The sequence below is a fragment of the Plectrocnemia conspersa genome, unplaced genomic scaffold, assembly GCF_051122295.1.
Source record: "Plectrocnemia conspersa isolate PC_06_02 unplaced genomic scaffold, ASM5112229v1 ptg000003l, whole genome shotgun sequence".
In the NCBI taxonomy this organism is placed as follows: Eukaryota; Metazoa; Arthropoda; class Insecta; order Trichoptera; family Polycentropodidae; genus Plectrocnemia; species Plectrocnemia conspersa.
In genome coordinates, this window is record NW_028277167.1 from 21,238,577 (window position 1) to 21,256,002 (window position 17,426).

At 30.8% G+C, this 17,426-nt stretch overlaps 1 protein-coding gene across 2 annotated transcripts in view; it reads right to left on the reverse strand.

The window, feature by feature from the left end:
• The window catches only part of ss (aryl hydrocarbon receptor spineless), a 173,790-nt gene that overhangs the window by 4,149 nt on the left and 152,215 nt on the right, over positions 1 to 17,426 (reverse strand). The window contains exons 4-9 of one of the 2 annotated variants that reach the window (XM_088183218.1): positions 11,228 to 11,317; positions 3,777 to 3,986; positions 3,519 to 3,706; positions 3,201 to 3,307; positions 2,965 to 3,106; positions 639 to 1,743 (exon numbers count right to left, since the gene is read on the reverse strand). In XM_088183218.1, coding sequence (XP_088039344.1) covers positions 639 to 1,743; positions 2,965 to 3,106; positions 3,201 to 3,307; positions 3,519 to 3,706; positions 3,777 to 3,986; positions 11,228 to 11,317 — 1,842 coding nt within the window. Of the gene's footprint in view, positions 1 to 579; positions 1,744 to 2,964; positions 3,107 to 3,200; positions 3,308 to 3,518; positions 3,707 to 3,776; positions 3,987 to 11,227; positions 11,318 to 17,426 lie in introns of both variants that reach the window. The other variant, XM_088183217.1, reaches the window with a different exon arrangement.

Sequence of the window (17,426 nt, forward strand, 5' to 3'; positions counted from 1 at the left end):
ACATTTTAAATAAGGGTCTCTAAAAAGAGTCCTATTTAATATGCTTCACCAAATTTATTTTTTACTACTATAAAAATTTAAAGAAAATAAGGATGTTCATTAAAATATTTAATTGTTTTAAGTAAATTTGCTTTGATAAATATTTTATAATGTAAAATGCTAATAGAACTCTGTTTACTATTCTATATAAAATTCCAAGATTATATGATTTTAATATTATGTTTTCAAGTTACACTATACGTTCTTATTACTTTATAAATATTTGATCCAAGAGCTCTTCCCTATATTAAATGACAAATCTTACGGCGTGTTCACATCAACCCGGAATAATAAATACATTGATATGAGAACGCATTTTACAACTGAAAGCCGACCAATAAAATTCTTCGCGAATAAAAAATCTATACATTCGGTGGGGCGTCGAACCGAAGGGTCGCACATTAAAAAAAGGAAAATAATACTAGAAAAGCTTTCGGGCGTCGTCCGCAGTCGTCGGTTCGAAGCCCCCCTTTTTTCCCCGAGTAGTATATATATAAAACAACACAAACGAAACGAAAACAATAGTGTAGTGTGACTCACTGGGAGGCAGTGTGGTGGTAGGGGTGGTAATACTGGTGATGGTGCGTTGGGGGCCATACCTCTGGCTGCGGGGGGAGCGGCGCGTGCGGGGGCGGGGAGCCTCCCCAGCGGCCCCTCCCCGCCCCCTGGGGCTCCGGGTCGCCCCCCGTCGGCGAGCGGGCGCCCCACATCAGCACCGTCTGGCGCGGAGCGTCGCCGAACTGCGAAGGGCTCCCTCCCGCCAGCCCGTCCCCTTTCGACTCTTCGGTCTTCGGAGTGATAGTCCCGTTGGCGTTCACTGGAGACTGTCCCTCTGAATTAGACGAAGGCGGTCCGTCCAATCTATGCGGCGAAGTTCTCTTACCGCCTTTCCCTTGAGACATCTGCGAATTCGGCGTAGCAGCTTGACCAGAACCGGGACTGATCGAATACGGAGAAGCCACAGCTCCGGGATACCCATACGAAGGATACTTCCCGGGAGACGAAGGATCTGAAATCTGCTGGCACATGTCCATCTGCATGGCAGACTTTCCAGAACTAGGATATCCGTGGTGAGCTCCACCTCCTCCCGTATCGTACGTAGGCAGCGAACACGTCGTCCCTCTAGGCGACATCTCCAAAAACCCATTCGACACATAAGGCGATGCTGTAGCAGTATGATATTCCGGGTAATAAGTCCCTAAGGGTCTATATTGATGAAAAAGATTATCGGCAGCTAAGAATCTGTTATCAACGGTTGGGTATAAGGCGTGTTGAAAATTGGCCGAATGTCCGACGTATGATAGTCCGTTGTCGGCAGGTCCTGGAACCGCTGGAGTCGCGTAAGGAGCTGGATACATGGTGTTCAGATTGGAATAGGCAGCAGCTACGGCAGCCGCTGCCGATGAGGAGTCTGGACACATGTATTCGCCAGCGGCTGGGTTTAGAGGCGGAGGAGGCGCTGGGGGCGGAGGCGCTGGTGCTAGTTTGCGCTTCGTTCGACACGTTGATAGAAAGTCTCTTAGTTGGGTTTTGTAGCGTCTGTTAACTCGCTGGGGGGCACCCGGGGAGGAGCCCGACCCGGCGCCGGGTGAGCTGACTAGTTGGTCGGCTTCTGTGAAGTAGGAGTTGGTCAACCCGGCGTCGAGGTAGCTCACTTTGAAGTCCATTGTTCTTTTGCCAAGTAAATCTCTGCCCTCTTCTTCCCTATAAATTGTAAAATTATATTAATTACATATTGATATAACCACGAAGAAAAACATCTCACTAAAAATATAAAAACACCAATTCATTTCTTATCAGTAAATTGCCATTTATATAATACATATTGTATACATATACACTACTGTGCAAAAGTTTTGGGCTATTATTTGAATAATAACGTCACAGCATCTCGGATTTTATTACGTCTATTCAACAACACGTGAAAAACTAAATATCATTCATTAATCGCTGAAATTATATAAAATAGAAGTATTTTGACAAAAATAAAATTTGATGTATGTTTTTCATTTTTTAAATTTGTAGTATGTTTTATTGTGTATTTTTATACAAAAAGGAGAAGAATATTAATATTCCAAAAATGCCAAATTATATCCCATTTTTATATAAAATTATATAACTTTCGTTAGGGTAAAATGGTTTAATTAATTCGATTAGGTTAGGCTTTGGTTTACATTAGGGCCCAGGGCGGCGCTTGCATGGAAGCGGCATTTTCGCGATGGAAGGACCGTTCTTGTAATGTGGTTCCTAAACTTAATAAGCTAAAACATATGTCTTATATAAAACATATGTTTTATGATATATAATATATAGCCATGCAGTACAAAATATTTATTTAATTAATAGATGCTCAACGAATTAAATTTATGAATTTAAGTATGCAGTGATAATTTTTATTTTTTTACACAAAAGACAGATTTTTTCGAATAAAATTGTGATTTTTGCTTCAATTTAAAGTTTTTAAATGTTGCGTTACACCCTTATTACTATCATTTGAGCAGCAATAAGCTTCGAGGTCGATTATTAGGTATTAATTATATACTATTTTGGATAACCTTATTATTTTTTAAGTGAAATTTATAATTTATTTTTCGTCCATTTGAACCGTTCAAGTCGGAACTTTACCGTAGTTAATAATGTAACTTTTCGAAAACTATTGTGGATATATTTAAGCTAGTTTACTTTTTGCGAAGTTTTTTATGGGGCAGAATTCCAATTGAACCATAAACAACTTTTTAGATTTGGAAACTGATTTTGCGATATGAGTGAAACTTTATATTTACACTTATAAATGATTGTTCTTTATGTAAAAAATATTAATGGACAATTTCGTATCCTCATTTATATTAAAAAATAAATATATAATAGAGATGTTTAAAAAACTTATATTTACGAGGTTTTAATGTCAATGCCATTTATACTCACATCAAAGGTCTATGCGTACTGATGACAAAGTCCGGCTTTGAATTTTTATACACCAATCTAGACGAAGTCTGCAACCACTGCCACTGGCCCTCTTTCGTTTGGAAGCGATACGCTATCATGCCGGAAGCGCCTGTTTTCAACACTGGAAATAATAAAAAAACACATATACATTATTGAGACCTTCATAAATTAAATAGTCCGTATATGTATCGTATCCTGCTGGCTTTTGAACTTACGTTCTTGGTGAGCACTAGCCACGTAGGCGAGATCGTCGTAATGTACAAGATCATAACCGCCCATGTTTGCCAGTTCCGAATCGGAGTAGCCTAAAAGTAGTTTGCCCCTGAAACGAATAAACATGAGATATTTATGTGTGGTTAAATGAACCGTTTTAAGGGTTTGTAGAAGGCGTTGATAGTATTAAGGACCTATTCGACAAATGCATGCTTCGATATAATTGACTCAGTTTAGTTTTGTCTAAATTTGTATAAGTTATTTCATCGAGTTGTTTTTAAACTTTCATATAATTTAAAAAAAAAGAAATACTATCTCACCGTTGATCCATTGACACTAGAGCAAAGTCCAATTTATGCTTGCTCTTGAACATTACTTCTTTTTGAGGTATTTCTAACAATGACGGAGGTCCAAACGGTGTACATATTGCAAACAAGGCTAAAGGAGGCTCCTCTGTCTTTCTATTCTGACCGTGCAGTACTTTGACTCTTCCCCTAATGTCCAGTCTCTGTAAATTCACACATGATTTAATATATTTTTATTAACAATAAATGGGATGATTTATGTCAAAAGCTTACTAAAAATCCAGACGTGTTGTCTAATAAACAACGGAAGCGCACTGTGAACGAACGTTCTAATAGCTGACAGCAATCTGGTCGTAGAGCTTCGGCCAAAGAGGCCGCCTGCCTCTCTGGTGGTAGGAACGAGTTCCACATCAGTTGTCTTTGGAGTTCTTCTCGGTCTTCTGAGTGCACCAGCTCGTAGACCGATTGGTGGACAATGTCCGACTGGAATAAAAATAAAATATAAATATAAATACAGAGCGTGTTGTGGCGTATTTATCGCGGGCAATAAATATGACAGATGTTGGCCGATAAGGCAGAAACACGACCAAGCGGTTTTATTTTCACAGAGATTGACAAGAGGGAATTGACGAAGAATGATTAAAGTTCACTTTCGATTACCCGGTCACGTGTTAACTGTTTGCTGTGAGGTTAATACGGCACGCGACTAACTGAAATATTGCCTCGGTTCCGCAAAGCTCGAAATGCAGCGAGCTTACCGGAAAGCTCTGGCGGAGTTTAACGAATACGTATAGTGTATGGAATGTCCCATAAAAATGTATGTGGTGTGAATATTATTAAGAGATTTAATTTAGCATTCTATATAGATTTAAAAAAAATGATATGACAAAAATGTAAACTTATTTTAATTTAAGTTTTAATAGACAACTTATGTAATGGTAAAAATGAATATTTGTTTGAATGGTTTATTATTGCGTTTTACGTAAAAATCCACATTTTATTATACATAATTTACTAGAAATAGTAAGGGAATATATTATAGCTTTTCTTTGCTCTTTAAATCAAGGAAAATAAATACTAGATAGAAAAATATGAGAAATGAAATAACATTGATAAATTAGTAGGCGTGCAAATAGATTATTAAAATGGTGATTTTTCAGCTTATTTCAAATATCATAAGATCCATAATATTTATAATTTTAATTTATCCCAAAAAAAACAACCAAATATATTAATGTGATATTTGTTTACTTTGCTTAAAAATTTTATTTGATTATTTAGTCGCAAAAATAAAAATATAGTTATAAATTCGTTCCACTCTTTCTCAATTTTCACCATAGACAATTTAATTTTATTGCTTTTAAAACTAAATAGGGCTTCAACGAGTAGTATCTATCTACTACTGCAATATCCGTCGTCCACCATAGTACCTATGTAATGTAAGCAACCCTAAGTGCACCGTTTGTTCCGCTCGACGGCTTTCCACCCTCAGATTCTGACCTCATAAGCCGCTAATGCAAGGGCTAATGAAAACGGTACACTAACGCACCGTTAAATTATTCAACCGCATTAATTCAAACAAGGTATTTTTCATTTCGCTCGGGAGGACATCGTGGTGTATGGCTAGACAGGCGACGGAGCTTTTAAAGCTCTTCGACGATATTTTAATGTGTTATGTGTCATAGGGGATGATTTTTTCCTGGGATACAAAATTAAAATAAAAAAATTTCATAAAAACATTTTATTTTATTTACTTAGCAAAATTAACCTTGCCAAAGACCTAATAATATAATTCTTTTTGCATTTCTAATTTTTGTTGAACGTTTTTTCAAATTCAAGGATATGCTTACTAATCGTGATTCCAAGAGTCGGTCATAAAACCTTCATTGTGTTTTTTATTTGATTTGAACGCAGCTGTAAATTCAGCGGATTTAAAACATATGTTTTAAAAATTATAGCAGTTGGAAATCATTTAAAAATATTCGTATAAATTTAATTCTTAACAAAAAAAAACTGCAAATTTCTCGAGAAATGACAAATGATCTATTTGCATTTTTTCCAAAAATTTTCAAAAAGAACACAAATTAATTCCTATTACCCGTACTGAATTTTAGCATTCATCATTATTATTTGTGTACAGGACAAAACTAAAGGACATCCAATCAAGCAAGAAACGTACTATGTAACTAAAACGTATTTTTAAAAATATTTTTAATTTTATTTCTATGTAAATATAAATTGACATTAACTTATTACGACTAAAATTTTTGCGTATTTTAAATATATATATATATATATATATATATATATATATATATATATATATATATATATATATATATATATATATATTTATATATATATATATATATTTATATATATATATATATATATATATATATTTATAAAATTTGACAAATTAAATTTGTTTCATCTCTAGTTAATGTCAAAAGACGAAATTCGATATCACGCGAAAACGCGTGAGCGGATCATAATGTGTTAAGACATTAAGTAAGGTTATAATTGAGTATTTTTTTTAAAAAGTCGTCTGCAAATTAATGTATGTGAATGGTACAGTGAATGTTTATAACCAGTGAAGTTATATTTTCACTAGCGTTACAATGAAATCTTATGCGAATAAATTTTCACCGAAAAATGAATATTTTTACTATTGGCTACAAAAGGCTGATAAATGTCTATGAAATTTAATTTGTATCTTATTATTACATATATGTCTATGAAATTTAATTTGTATCGTATTATTACAGGCAGTAAATATATACAATTTCACTGACATTTTAATTGGCATTGTTTATACTACTAAAAATATAACCTCAAATTTATTTAAAAATAAACCTTCGCCTAAACCTTATCTAAACGAATCAACTAAAACGCACTTGATATAAATAAAGTTCTACTACTAATGATAGTTTTTTAGTAAGATGTTTTGGGTTTCAACAACAAATACACGTTTCACGACTATCAAATTGAATTTCATAAAATTTTTAAAACAGCATATAATTTCACCAGCGCGTATCAGTTAAATAATATTTTTGCTTATACATACGTAAATTATTTATTTTCCGGTGAAAATGTATTTGAATATATTTTTTACTAAAATACTTAGTTAAATTATATTTATACTGGTAAAACATTAAATATACACTGTACATATAAAATACATACTATTCGAATAGAACTATATCAATTTTGTATTACTCGATTAATTTAAGGTACATAATTTCGGTTAAATATCAGTTACGAACTGTTTATTAGCAAAGCATTTATAAATTAGTTATTTAAATTATGTTTTAAAATTTCTTTGTTAAGTTTTTCTAAAAAAATATATCGTTAGCTTTCTAACTTTATAATTAAAATTTATATTATTATAGTTAGAAATAGTTTAATAAATTGTAAACGTTAAAATGGCAAAATTGAAGTTTAAATTATAAATCCATAACCAAACTATAGGCTACTAATTAAAATATATTAAAATATGTACAGAGTGGCTATAAAATAAAACACTAAAAAACAAGCAAATAAATTAATATTAAATTAAAGTAATAATTAAGCTATTTCTTAGACACATACTATTAATTGTGCAATTAAATTCATCCTTATCTGATTAAAATTTATAAAACAGTGGTATTCATATCAAATATTTTTTTATACATTTTTTAATAAATATTATCTGAAATTTTCGATACTTTGACCTCTTTCTAGTTGCTATATTGCAATACAAAGTTTGAAACGTTATATATATTGTCTAGTAAAAAAAGTCGTGATTTGCTATTAAATGGTTAAAAACTTAATATTATATAAAGAATTTTCATGTAATGTTTGAACTGCATACTTTTAAATAAATAAATTGATTAAAAAAACGAAGATTACTTAAAGGAAATTATGCTAATTTTTAACTTTAAATCACATGGTGAATTTGACGCCGCATAATTAAGGCAAAGCGCCATAAAAACTTCATAAATCATTTTTCGTGGTTCAGAAAAGGTGAAACACAATACCGAGATACACACATAGGCACAATACAAGCGCACAGTGAACGAATCAAATGATCACATCCAAAGAGGAGAAAACAAACAAAGGCCGAAGCATAATATCTCCTCGGATGATTTAGTCATCCAGCGGGGATTCGATGATTGCCGCAGATTTATTACGGCGTATAGGAGCCTCGGGCACCGCGACGGGACTTTCGGCCCGGCTCTATATGCATAGGTAAATGTACATACATTATTGCTGTTGGTTTAGCGCGGCCCCTCGCCGCGTGACCCGCAGCTAACACCTCGCTCACGGACCCGTTTTCGGCCTTTGTGAAAACGCTTCTTGTACACATCGGACAACAACGGTCCGATGTGCCCTAATGCTGTGTCGATGGTTGCGTTAAACGCGGATAAACATGGCGATTTGTCTAATGCGATCAGGTGATGGCAACCAGCAGTGCACGAGCCGAGAATAAATCGAAACGGTACTAATTATGTAACTTGGCAATATGACCTCCCAAAGACTATGGAATGAATAAGGTTGATGGAAACGAAGTAAGCTATTCTAATGCGCTATATATTATAGTCGACAAGGTACAGTGAAGTAATTAAATTATTCTCATGTATTACACGGCAAATTAATAAAAAAATAATAGAGCTACATATTATATTATTTGGCGATGTCGATATAACAACGAATTGTATGTGCTGTATCGAGAATTATGGCATAAAGTATACTAAGATACTTCGTTTCTGCAAAGCGGTTAACTTCTAATAAGCTTGACGTTTGGAGAAACTCAAGGACTAATTAATCTTATTATTAAAAAAATATGGTTAAATTAAATAAAAAATAAGCCTTCTTCTTTTAAAAAAGAGAACCAATTATTAAATTTAATTATTTTGCTAAGTAACTTTAATATATTTATCTAATTTATTAAATTTATTTTGATTAACAGTATTTAGTATACACCCATACCTCGCTTTACGGCCTAGATACGTTCCACGAAACTTGGCCGCTAAGCGAAAAGCCGTGTAACGAATCAATACAAATTCATACAAATTCAATGGGATCGGTTCCAAATTTGTTAAATATGTAACATGGTTTATCATTTAAAATGCATTTTATCTTTTTATTTCATTTAAATCAAAAATACATACATAACAAGTACATACATTTGTACATAAAATAATAGCAGACTCCAAAAACCAACAATAATCCATAAACAAAAATGAAACAACTTCATGTTACATAAAATATGTGTATGAATACACACATATTTTTTTTTAAAATGGCTTTAATCTGAAGACGATGAAGAAATGGTAACCTGCAGATCACTGTCGTTCTCATTTTTCGATGATAAGGATGGGCCTGGCTTAAAAAAATTGTCCAACGTTGTTTGTCTTGCCTTTTTGTCTCTTTCGTTCTTCAATGATTTATAACAGCTAATGGCTGAGTTAATTCCTCGAGAAACTTTAGCGCTACGTTCGACGTCAGGATCGTTTTCAAGGAAGATGTTTATTCCTTGTTCGAAGTAGGAAAAAGCTTTTGACAATTTTTTCGATGTTAGCTGTTTGGATACAACAGGCTCTGTCTCTTCATCAAATGCCGGTTTTGCTTGCAACTGAATGAGTTCCTTATATGAAAGGGGTTCCCTATCAGCTTCAAGTAGATCAAGCATATCACGTTCGTTCAAACCTTCAAAGTCGAGATCATGTGCTAGATCCAAAATGTTTTGCCTAATTTCAGGAAGGCAATTAACTTCTGCATCAGTACTTTTTACACATTCTGGCCATATTTTTTTCCAAACATGGTTCATTGTTGTTAATTTTAATTCCTACCATGATTCACTGATGCTGTCAACAGCGTCCTCAATGTTATAGTTTTTCCAAAATGTTTTAATGAAGATTTACCATCGGTTTCCCTTATAAGTTGTCGGAAAGTTCGGCGTAGGTAATATGCCTTAAATGTGGCTATTGCACCCTGATCCATTGATTGGATCAGAGCTGTTGTATTTTTCGGAAGGTACTCAATCATGACATCTTCAGATAGTTCGGATAAATTAGTAGGATGCCCTGGTGCATTATCCAAAATTAGCAAAGCCTTGTTGTAGTTATTGTCTTGCAAATATTTTTTCACTTCTGTGCAAAAGTGATTTTTGAACCAATCCTCTAAAGTAGCTTTAGTCATCCAAGCTCTCTTGTTGGATCTCCATATGACGGGTAATTGATTTTTATTTAGTCCTTTAAGAGACCTTGGATTTTCGGACAAATATATTAAAAGTGGTTTTAGCTTAAAATCACCCGCGGTATTTGCACCAAGTAGCAAAGTAATTCGTTCTTTAGACACCTTATAATTAGGCGCAGATTTTTCGGTTTTTGAAATGTACGTGCAATCAGGCATTCTCTTCCAATAAAGCCATGTTTCGTCTACGTTAAACACTTGTTCAGGTTTATGACCACCTCTTTCAATAATTCCCTTTAAAATGTTGGGATATTCCTTAGATGCGGCCTCATCGGCGCTAGCTGCTTTACCTTTCATTTTAAAATTATGCAAATTAAATCTATTTTTAAATTTTTAAGAAATCGACACCGAAAAAAAGTTTTTTTGCCGTTATAGCGAAAGGCCGTATAAAGAGCGGCCGTATAGCGAGGTATGGGTGTATTTATAAATTCAGCACTAAAATCAGGATTAACTATTACAGAAAAATCATATTGTATGGAAATTTAACCATGCATAGAATATTACCCAACAAAATATTATAATATTGATCCATGATAATGCAATAACTTAAAATTAAACGACTAAGTATTAGATATTCTGTTTTAGCTTATATTTACCTTACCTTTACCCTATAAATTACCCTTTTAAGTCTATACATGTATTTATTTTAAATAAGAAGTTCAATAATCAGAGTGATCTTATTAAATAACCTACATATCATCATACGTTCAAAGAAAAACTCAATTTAATGAGAAAATTATGGTTTGAGGGATTTAAACTAAACTTAAACTTACTTGCTTGTTATGAAAACCTTAGCATAAACACATATATTTTTTTCCTGGCTATTGATGGAAAGTGTGAAAGTACTGCTTAATTCAGTTCATTGACACCATAAATCAGAACAATTACTGATTTTATATAATTTAATAACACTATCAAAATGAAAAATCGCGAATTTAAGTATTAGCTAGCTAATATAGATACTCATTTTACAGATAAACTAAATCTGTTTTTAGAAAAAGGTTAACATCAGCATCATACTATAGACAAATAATTGCAATATACTTATACAAAATAAGATGTACTTATTATTGTTAATATTTTTGATTGTTTCTTGTGTCAATATTATTTTCCAAGAGTATAAATTGTTTGATTATAAAATTTAGATACACCAATTAATTAGATATAATGTATATAAAAGAGATACTTACATAAATTAAAAAATCTTTAAAATGCTACTATTTAAGGCTTTTAAAATAATTAATTATTATTTTGTGTGAATGTTATTATATTATTTTAATTTTATAAAATATATGTTTATTTAATAAGATGATTTATAAATCTGACAAAATGAATAGGTTTCTCTTAAAGATACTATTTTAATTAAATAGAAATGTTTATGACTCATAAGTATATTTATGAACATAATTTAAAAAATAAAAATATTACGATTTTTTCACTTTATACAAAAATAGTTTATAGAATAGAAATTATATTGAAATATTTACTTGATGGAAGCCAAGGTAACTTTCAATACTGTGTGTGGCGAAAAACACTTCTCCTTCGCACGTCAGGATCATCAGGAAGCCATTTAATGCCTGGAACAAATAAATAAATATATTAATATTGATTAATAAATATAATATTAAATTAACTGTGTAAAAAAAATATCAGTATATTTATAAATATATTTGTGACCTTGTGCGACTTTTCCACGTGATTTCCACGTGATGACTTTCGATTACGTATTATATATACAATTATGTGTAATTTTCCATTAGTTTTACATAGGGGAAAAATTCGAGTTGGGTCGCTTTTCCGGCCCCAATCCTGTGTTAAATTTACATTTTAATTGTGGCCGCAATGTCGTATAAATATTGGCCGTAGATTTATTATATACCACATTATATTACAAACATACACTCTCGGGGTAGCATTACGCCCTTTTCCCGTATCGTCTAACGTGAAATTTGTCGCCATTATAATATTTATGCGTCATTATCTAATGAATTATATCTAAATCCAGCCCCAAAGTCGTAAACCTTCGTTCGCATTGTTATGTGCGTAAGAAAGCGCCGCGATTAACGTGAAATATACGAATAATAAATATGTGGAAAATATTTATGTGTGTATATGTATATATATAAATATTAAAAGGTAACAAGAAAATACCGTGGCCACGTGAAAGCTAATGCCAAAGATGATTTCCCGCGATATATTTTCACTATGAGCGCGGCAACAATTTACTGAACGTAGATAAATGGATATTTAATTAATGAGGCATGCGAAAATAAAAACCATCGTCAGAAAAACATTCATGGTGTTGTAAAAAATCAATTTTTGGTCGTTGGGGGAAAAGGCACACGAAAAAAAAATATTTGTGCGCAAATGGAAATAAATCATTCGCGATTAACGTCGTTCTCTTAACTCGACGATTAATACCCTTCAAATTAGAGTGACGAACTTACAAAATAATCTTAAGAAAATGTATATGAATTGATAATCTTATACGCGGAAAGCTGAAATAAAGGAAAAATCATACAAATAATATAAAGGTCTTTCCACACGCATCTGGTTTATATACTATATATTATTTATGATTACGGTTATCATTTTATGGCAATTAGGAAATATATATACATTTTTAAGGGAGTAAATATAAATTGAAAAAAGTTATTTCGCATATATTCACCTAAGTGTTTTAGAGAAAAATCTGCTATTTTATATATTATTATATATTTTATAATGTTACATCATGAAACTATCTTAGGCAAAATCAGCCATGTACGTGGAGTGAAATAAATATAAATAATCAGTTGACCTCACATAACTATCAAAGTATATTTTTAATATTAAATATATTACATACACACAGTTTGAGAAACAATATAAAATGTGAAGCGCAATAATGTGCATTGAATAAAAAATATACAGCTATACAAAACAGTCTGACATTTATAATTGTTGTCAATGAATTTAATAATAAATTTATTTTACATTCTGCAAAAATTATATTACAAAGTAGTATTAAATCTGTCTTAAAACTAAACAACAAAACAAGAAAAAAATCTATCTAGTATGATATACTGTACAATAATTAAATCTGTCAGTATATCACAGAATTTTGTATCCACGATTTTTTTTGTTGAATACATATAAGATACTCCATATTAGCTGAAATAGCTCAATATTGAATAATTTTTAAAATTCAATATGTATGAATAAAAAAAATATTATCACGATATTCATTCGTGAGATAAGGAATTACTATTTCAAGTATAGTATTTCAGAAACTTGTATATCATTTGACTATCAAGAAAGTTTTAAAATAATGTTGTTAAATTTTAATGAAACATTTAAGTCAGGTTTACAATTATATATATTTGTGTTATTTTACAGCTGAATTAGCTCATTTAAAATAAAGCTTTATATACTTCTTTACATTTTTTTTACAAATTCAATATATTATTTATAATTATATATAATCAGCATCTAAATATTATACATTAATAAAACGTAAAAATAAAAATCTATAAAATCATTATTTTGTCATTTTGTTATAAATTAAAAAAATAAATAAAAAGTGTAATTTTGTATTATGAGCAATAAATTTTAATTTAGAGTTTGATAGTAAATTTAAAAGAGAATCTTAAGCACAATTTATAGCAGGAAAATTTTTGTTGCAATCAAAACCTTTTCTTAACCATGTTAAAATATAAAATTTTGAATAAGCTGTTATAGTTATTTGAAATAAAAATGGTATACAACTACTAGTATTAAAATCTAAGTAATGTAATAATAACTCTTAATATTTTATTATTTTAAAGTTTAGAAAATTCATTTAATGATTTTTAACATAAATAATTATTCAAAATAAATTTAAGTTAAGTTTGTACACAAAATTCTTTTTTTTTTTATTTTTCACTAATAATATTAGTAAAAAGATGTTTTCATGTTTAATGAAAAAAGCTTGCTACAATACAAGTATAAATTATTATCAATATAGTAATAAAACTCAATACATAAGTACAAAAATGGATTTCAATTAAGTAAGTTTTTATTAAATCTTTCATTGTAACATAAAAGTCGTAAGCCGAATGCGTTACAGCGGGAAAATCTGTACTAGCTGAGTAAGTAAATCAGACATAATAAATACCTACAAGTAAGTATTAACTACCAGACTGAATGTAAGGGAATCAGTGTCATACACATATATTATTAAAAATAAATTATTATGTATAATTAATAGATGTCACTACAGCTGGAGCTGTTTTTTTTAATAATAGCGTATTTTTATAAATAAAATTTTGAGTACTGCAGCTGCCGGGGCTCGAACCCGCAACCTCATAGTTACTAGTCTGAGACGTTACGGCCACACTATTCCGTTTTTATCTAGCCTTATCCGCTATTTAGTTTTAAAATTGCTGCTTATAAAAAATTGTCACTGTTGAAAACAATTCTAAAGAAAAAAATATTGAAGTCAAATATTTAATACCCTGAACTTGCATAAAATAATCGTGGGAAATATTTTTTTTTCATATTTTTTTGATGTACATATATAATGAAAATAAAATACACTATAAATATTGTAGTTTTAAGTATATCGACAATTATAAAATAAGATCGTTTGTTCCTAATCTTGTTTCAAAATGGCGACTAATTAAAAATTAAAAAATCGTAACTCTGGTAAAAAAGTCAAAGTGAGATTATTATTTTATAAATAAAATTTATTTAAATTAAAAGTTCTACAAAAAGAGCTTTATTAAAAAATTCTTCAAGAAAAAAAAAAGGCAAAAATGTAATTATTTGATATTAAAATAATCTACCTAATTCTTGCGGCCTCTGTCGGATGGATTATTTTTACTTTATCTTGTAAGTATTGCCAATTTCATTAGAATTGACGTGATGCAGTAAGTTTTTTGGATCTTAGTTACATCAACATTGTGACTTTGATTTTTAAAGTGGTTGTAATAATTATTAATGTCTCTTAGTGCAATTCGCTTTAATCTGTCGAATATTTTAGCTATCGAGATTTTTTTGAGTGCATTGAGGTTTATGGTATCAATCCCAAATTAAATGTCGAGCTTCATAAGAATATGTATGTTTTATTAAAATAATTTTAGCAGAATCGACACCGGAAAAATCCGTGAAAAGCTCGAGCTTTGTGAAAATAAAGGCGTGAATTAGGCACACCCTCCTCCGATATAATTCACGGACCGCGAGTGAAAATATTTTTATAGAGGGCGTGTGTGTTGTGGCCGACTTTTGTTGTTTATGAACACTTGTAACAAATAAATTATTTCGAATGTAAAAAAACACAAACGGGCAGGGCTAACACCCAGCGCCGAACAATGGGCTGGCGCCCGTTACTGGTCTTTTTATGGCCGGCCCTGGCCTTCCTGGACTGTAGATGGATACCAAAAATATACACATATTAAAATATATACATGTGTGTGTAACTGTGAAAATGGAGCGGCTTTTTATTCGGTTGATTATTATGATTAATTGCGGCTCATTTGTTAAACGTAATCGCGTAGAGAATTTTCATAACGGCACTATTTCACTAGGGTGGATTTTCCGCGAAAACGGCATAGGACATAGATAAACTTTTTTATTATACGCGTGCGTTGCGTTATTAACGCTGTTTGTAACGCTTCCTATTTTTTTATTATTTGGTATATATTTTTTAAATTACTAATATATACAATTCATTGGATCATTTAAAACAACAATTGTTGTAAGCTCAATATATTATCAATAAACTAATTTCATACAGTGTTTTTGAGTGATCTAAGATATAAGCTACTGGTGAAATATAATACATTATTTTCGATTTCGTTCTTACGGTCGCATTGATTTAATTTACGGCGTTAACATTTGCTCGAGTTAATTAATAATATCACCGCTGCCTCTGCAGCCATGAATCAAAATTACCGGACCTTCTTCGTTTTCAGCCCCGGCAGCTTTTTGACCTCATGGCGAGTAGCTTCGGTTAGTGCAAACCAGATTCACCTCTCCTGCGCGCATTGAAATAATGTAAATCAAGTGTTGAGACGTCACGTTTACAACAGGGGGTTTCGGCGTTATTCGATTCATTTGTATAACCTTTTGTTGGATTCGTAATATAATGTGTAATAAATAAAAAAATGCGTACCATAATAAATAATCGATAAAATTGAATGAAATAAAACGAGCGAGCGAGCGAATAAAATGGAGGTTCTTAATATTGAATGGCTAGTCGAGGTATTTGCAGTGTGTCGTATTTCATTTGAGGATGACAATCGAATCAATTTTATGTGTTTGTTAATTCGAAATCTGAGCATGGGCGTAAATGTATAGTATATGACTAGTAGATGAAGAAAACCAGAGGCGTATAAACGAAATAGTACAGTGGTTTCCAAAATTCTGGGTCACAAGTCCGAACTTATAAAAGTATTATAAAATATTTGAGCAGGCTTTCTTAAGCATAAGTTGCATAAAGCAATGGTGATGAAAAATTTTACGTGCACGTTTTAATAATGTAAAGCAATCGATCGAGTTGCTGATGTGTCAGTAAATTTTTATTGGAAAAAAATATAATAAAAATATTTAATAGTAAATAATTAAAATATGATTAGTTAAACAATTTATTATTTAAATAGTAATAAAATATCTCGTATAAAAATCAATATAAATTATTCATTGACGAAATATTTTTTGTTATAATTCAGATGCATATCTCACTACTTTTAGTAGTATATACCGACAAATAATTTATTAAAATTAATTGGCTGTATATAGAACTAAAAGTACCGTCTAATAAGACGTTAATAAATTAAAAGTATTAGCAAAATTAATTTAAGAAAATAATAAATCACAAACATATGTGGAAGAGAAAATTTTAAATTGAACCTTTATTATTTTTTTGAACAACTTACGGTTTTAAGAATATCATATTCAAGTTTTAATTATTTTATCTTCTAAACAATTTTAATTACGTTCTAAAATCAAAAACTATTAAACATTCGAAAATATGATAATTTAAGGGCAAAAAACTTTTTTTTACATTTAATTTAACTGGATTTAAGATCTAAAAATTCCTTTTCTAAATCTTTTATAAACACATAATATGTTAATAAAGATGAAAAAATAATTTTGAAGTTTCTGCAAATTGCCTGAAATGAGGAAACCTTGACTTAAAGTCGTTGATTATCGTATGAATAATTACCAAAGCTTTTTGCTATGTTATACTTGATGTGGCTTATGAGATTTTTTACAGGAGCAACTATACCTATACCAGGCAGAATTTTTTTATAGGAGCAACTAAACGTATTTAATTTTTATGTGTATATAGATTTTATGTTATATTAAAATATTCATGTGCGAATTTATTATGGGTGCAGCTCAAATATTTTAGATTTTTTATTTTAATATAGGTATATAATTTTTTTGCGTTAAATAAAAAAATCTGAAATATTTTAAATTTAGGAATTTAGTGCAATTATTTTTAACAATATATTTCATTATACATACATTATTCAATAACGGATAATAGAACGTTTATGTTTATATAATATTGTCATTTATATAATTTTGCAATGTTTAATCATTGCGTTATAAACAGGTGCATTTCAATTTAACGCCACTAATGATGCAAATCCACGCTATAAATAACGAACAACGCTAAATTGTTACTTAATACCTATTAAATTATCATAAATTCGCTAT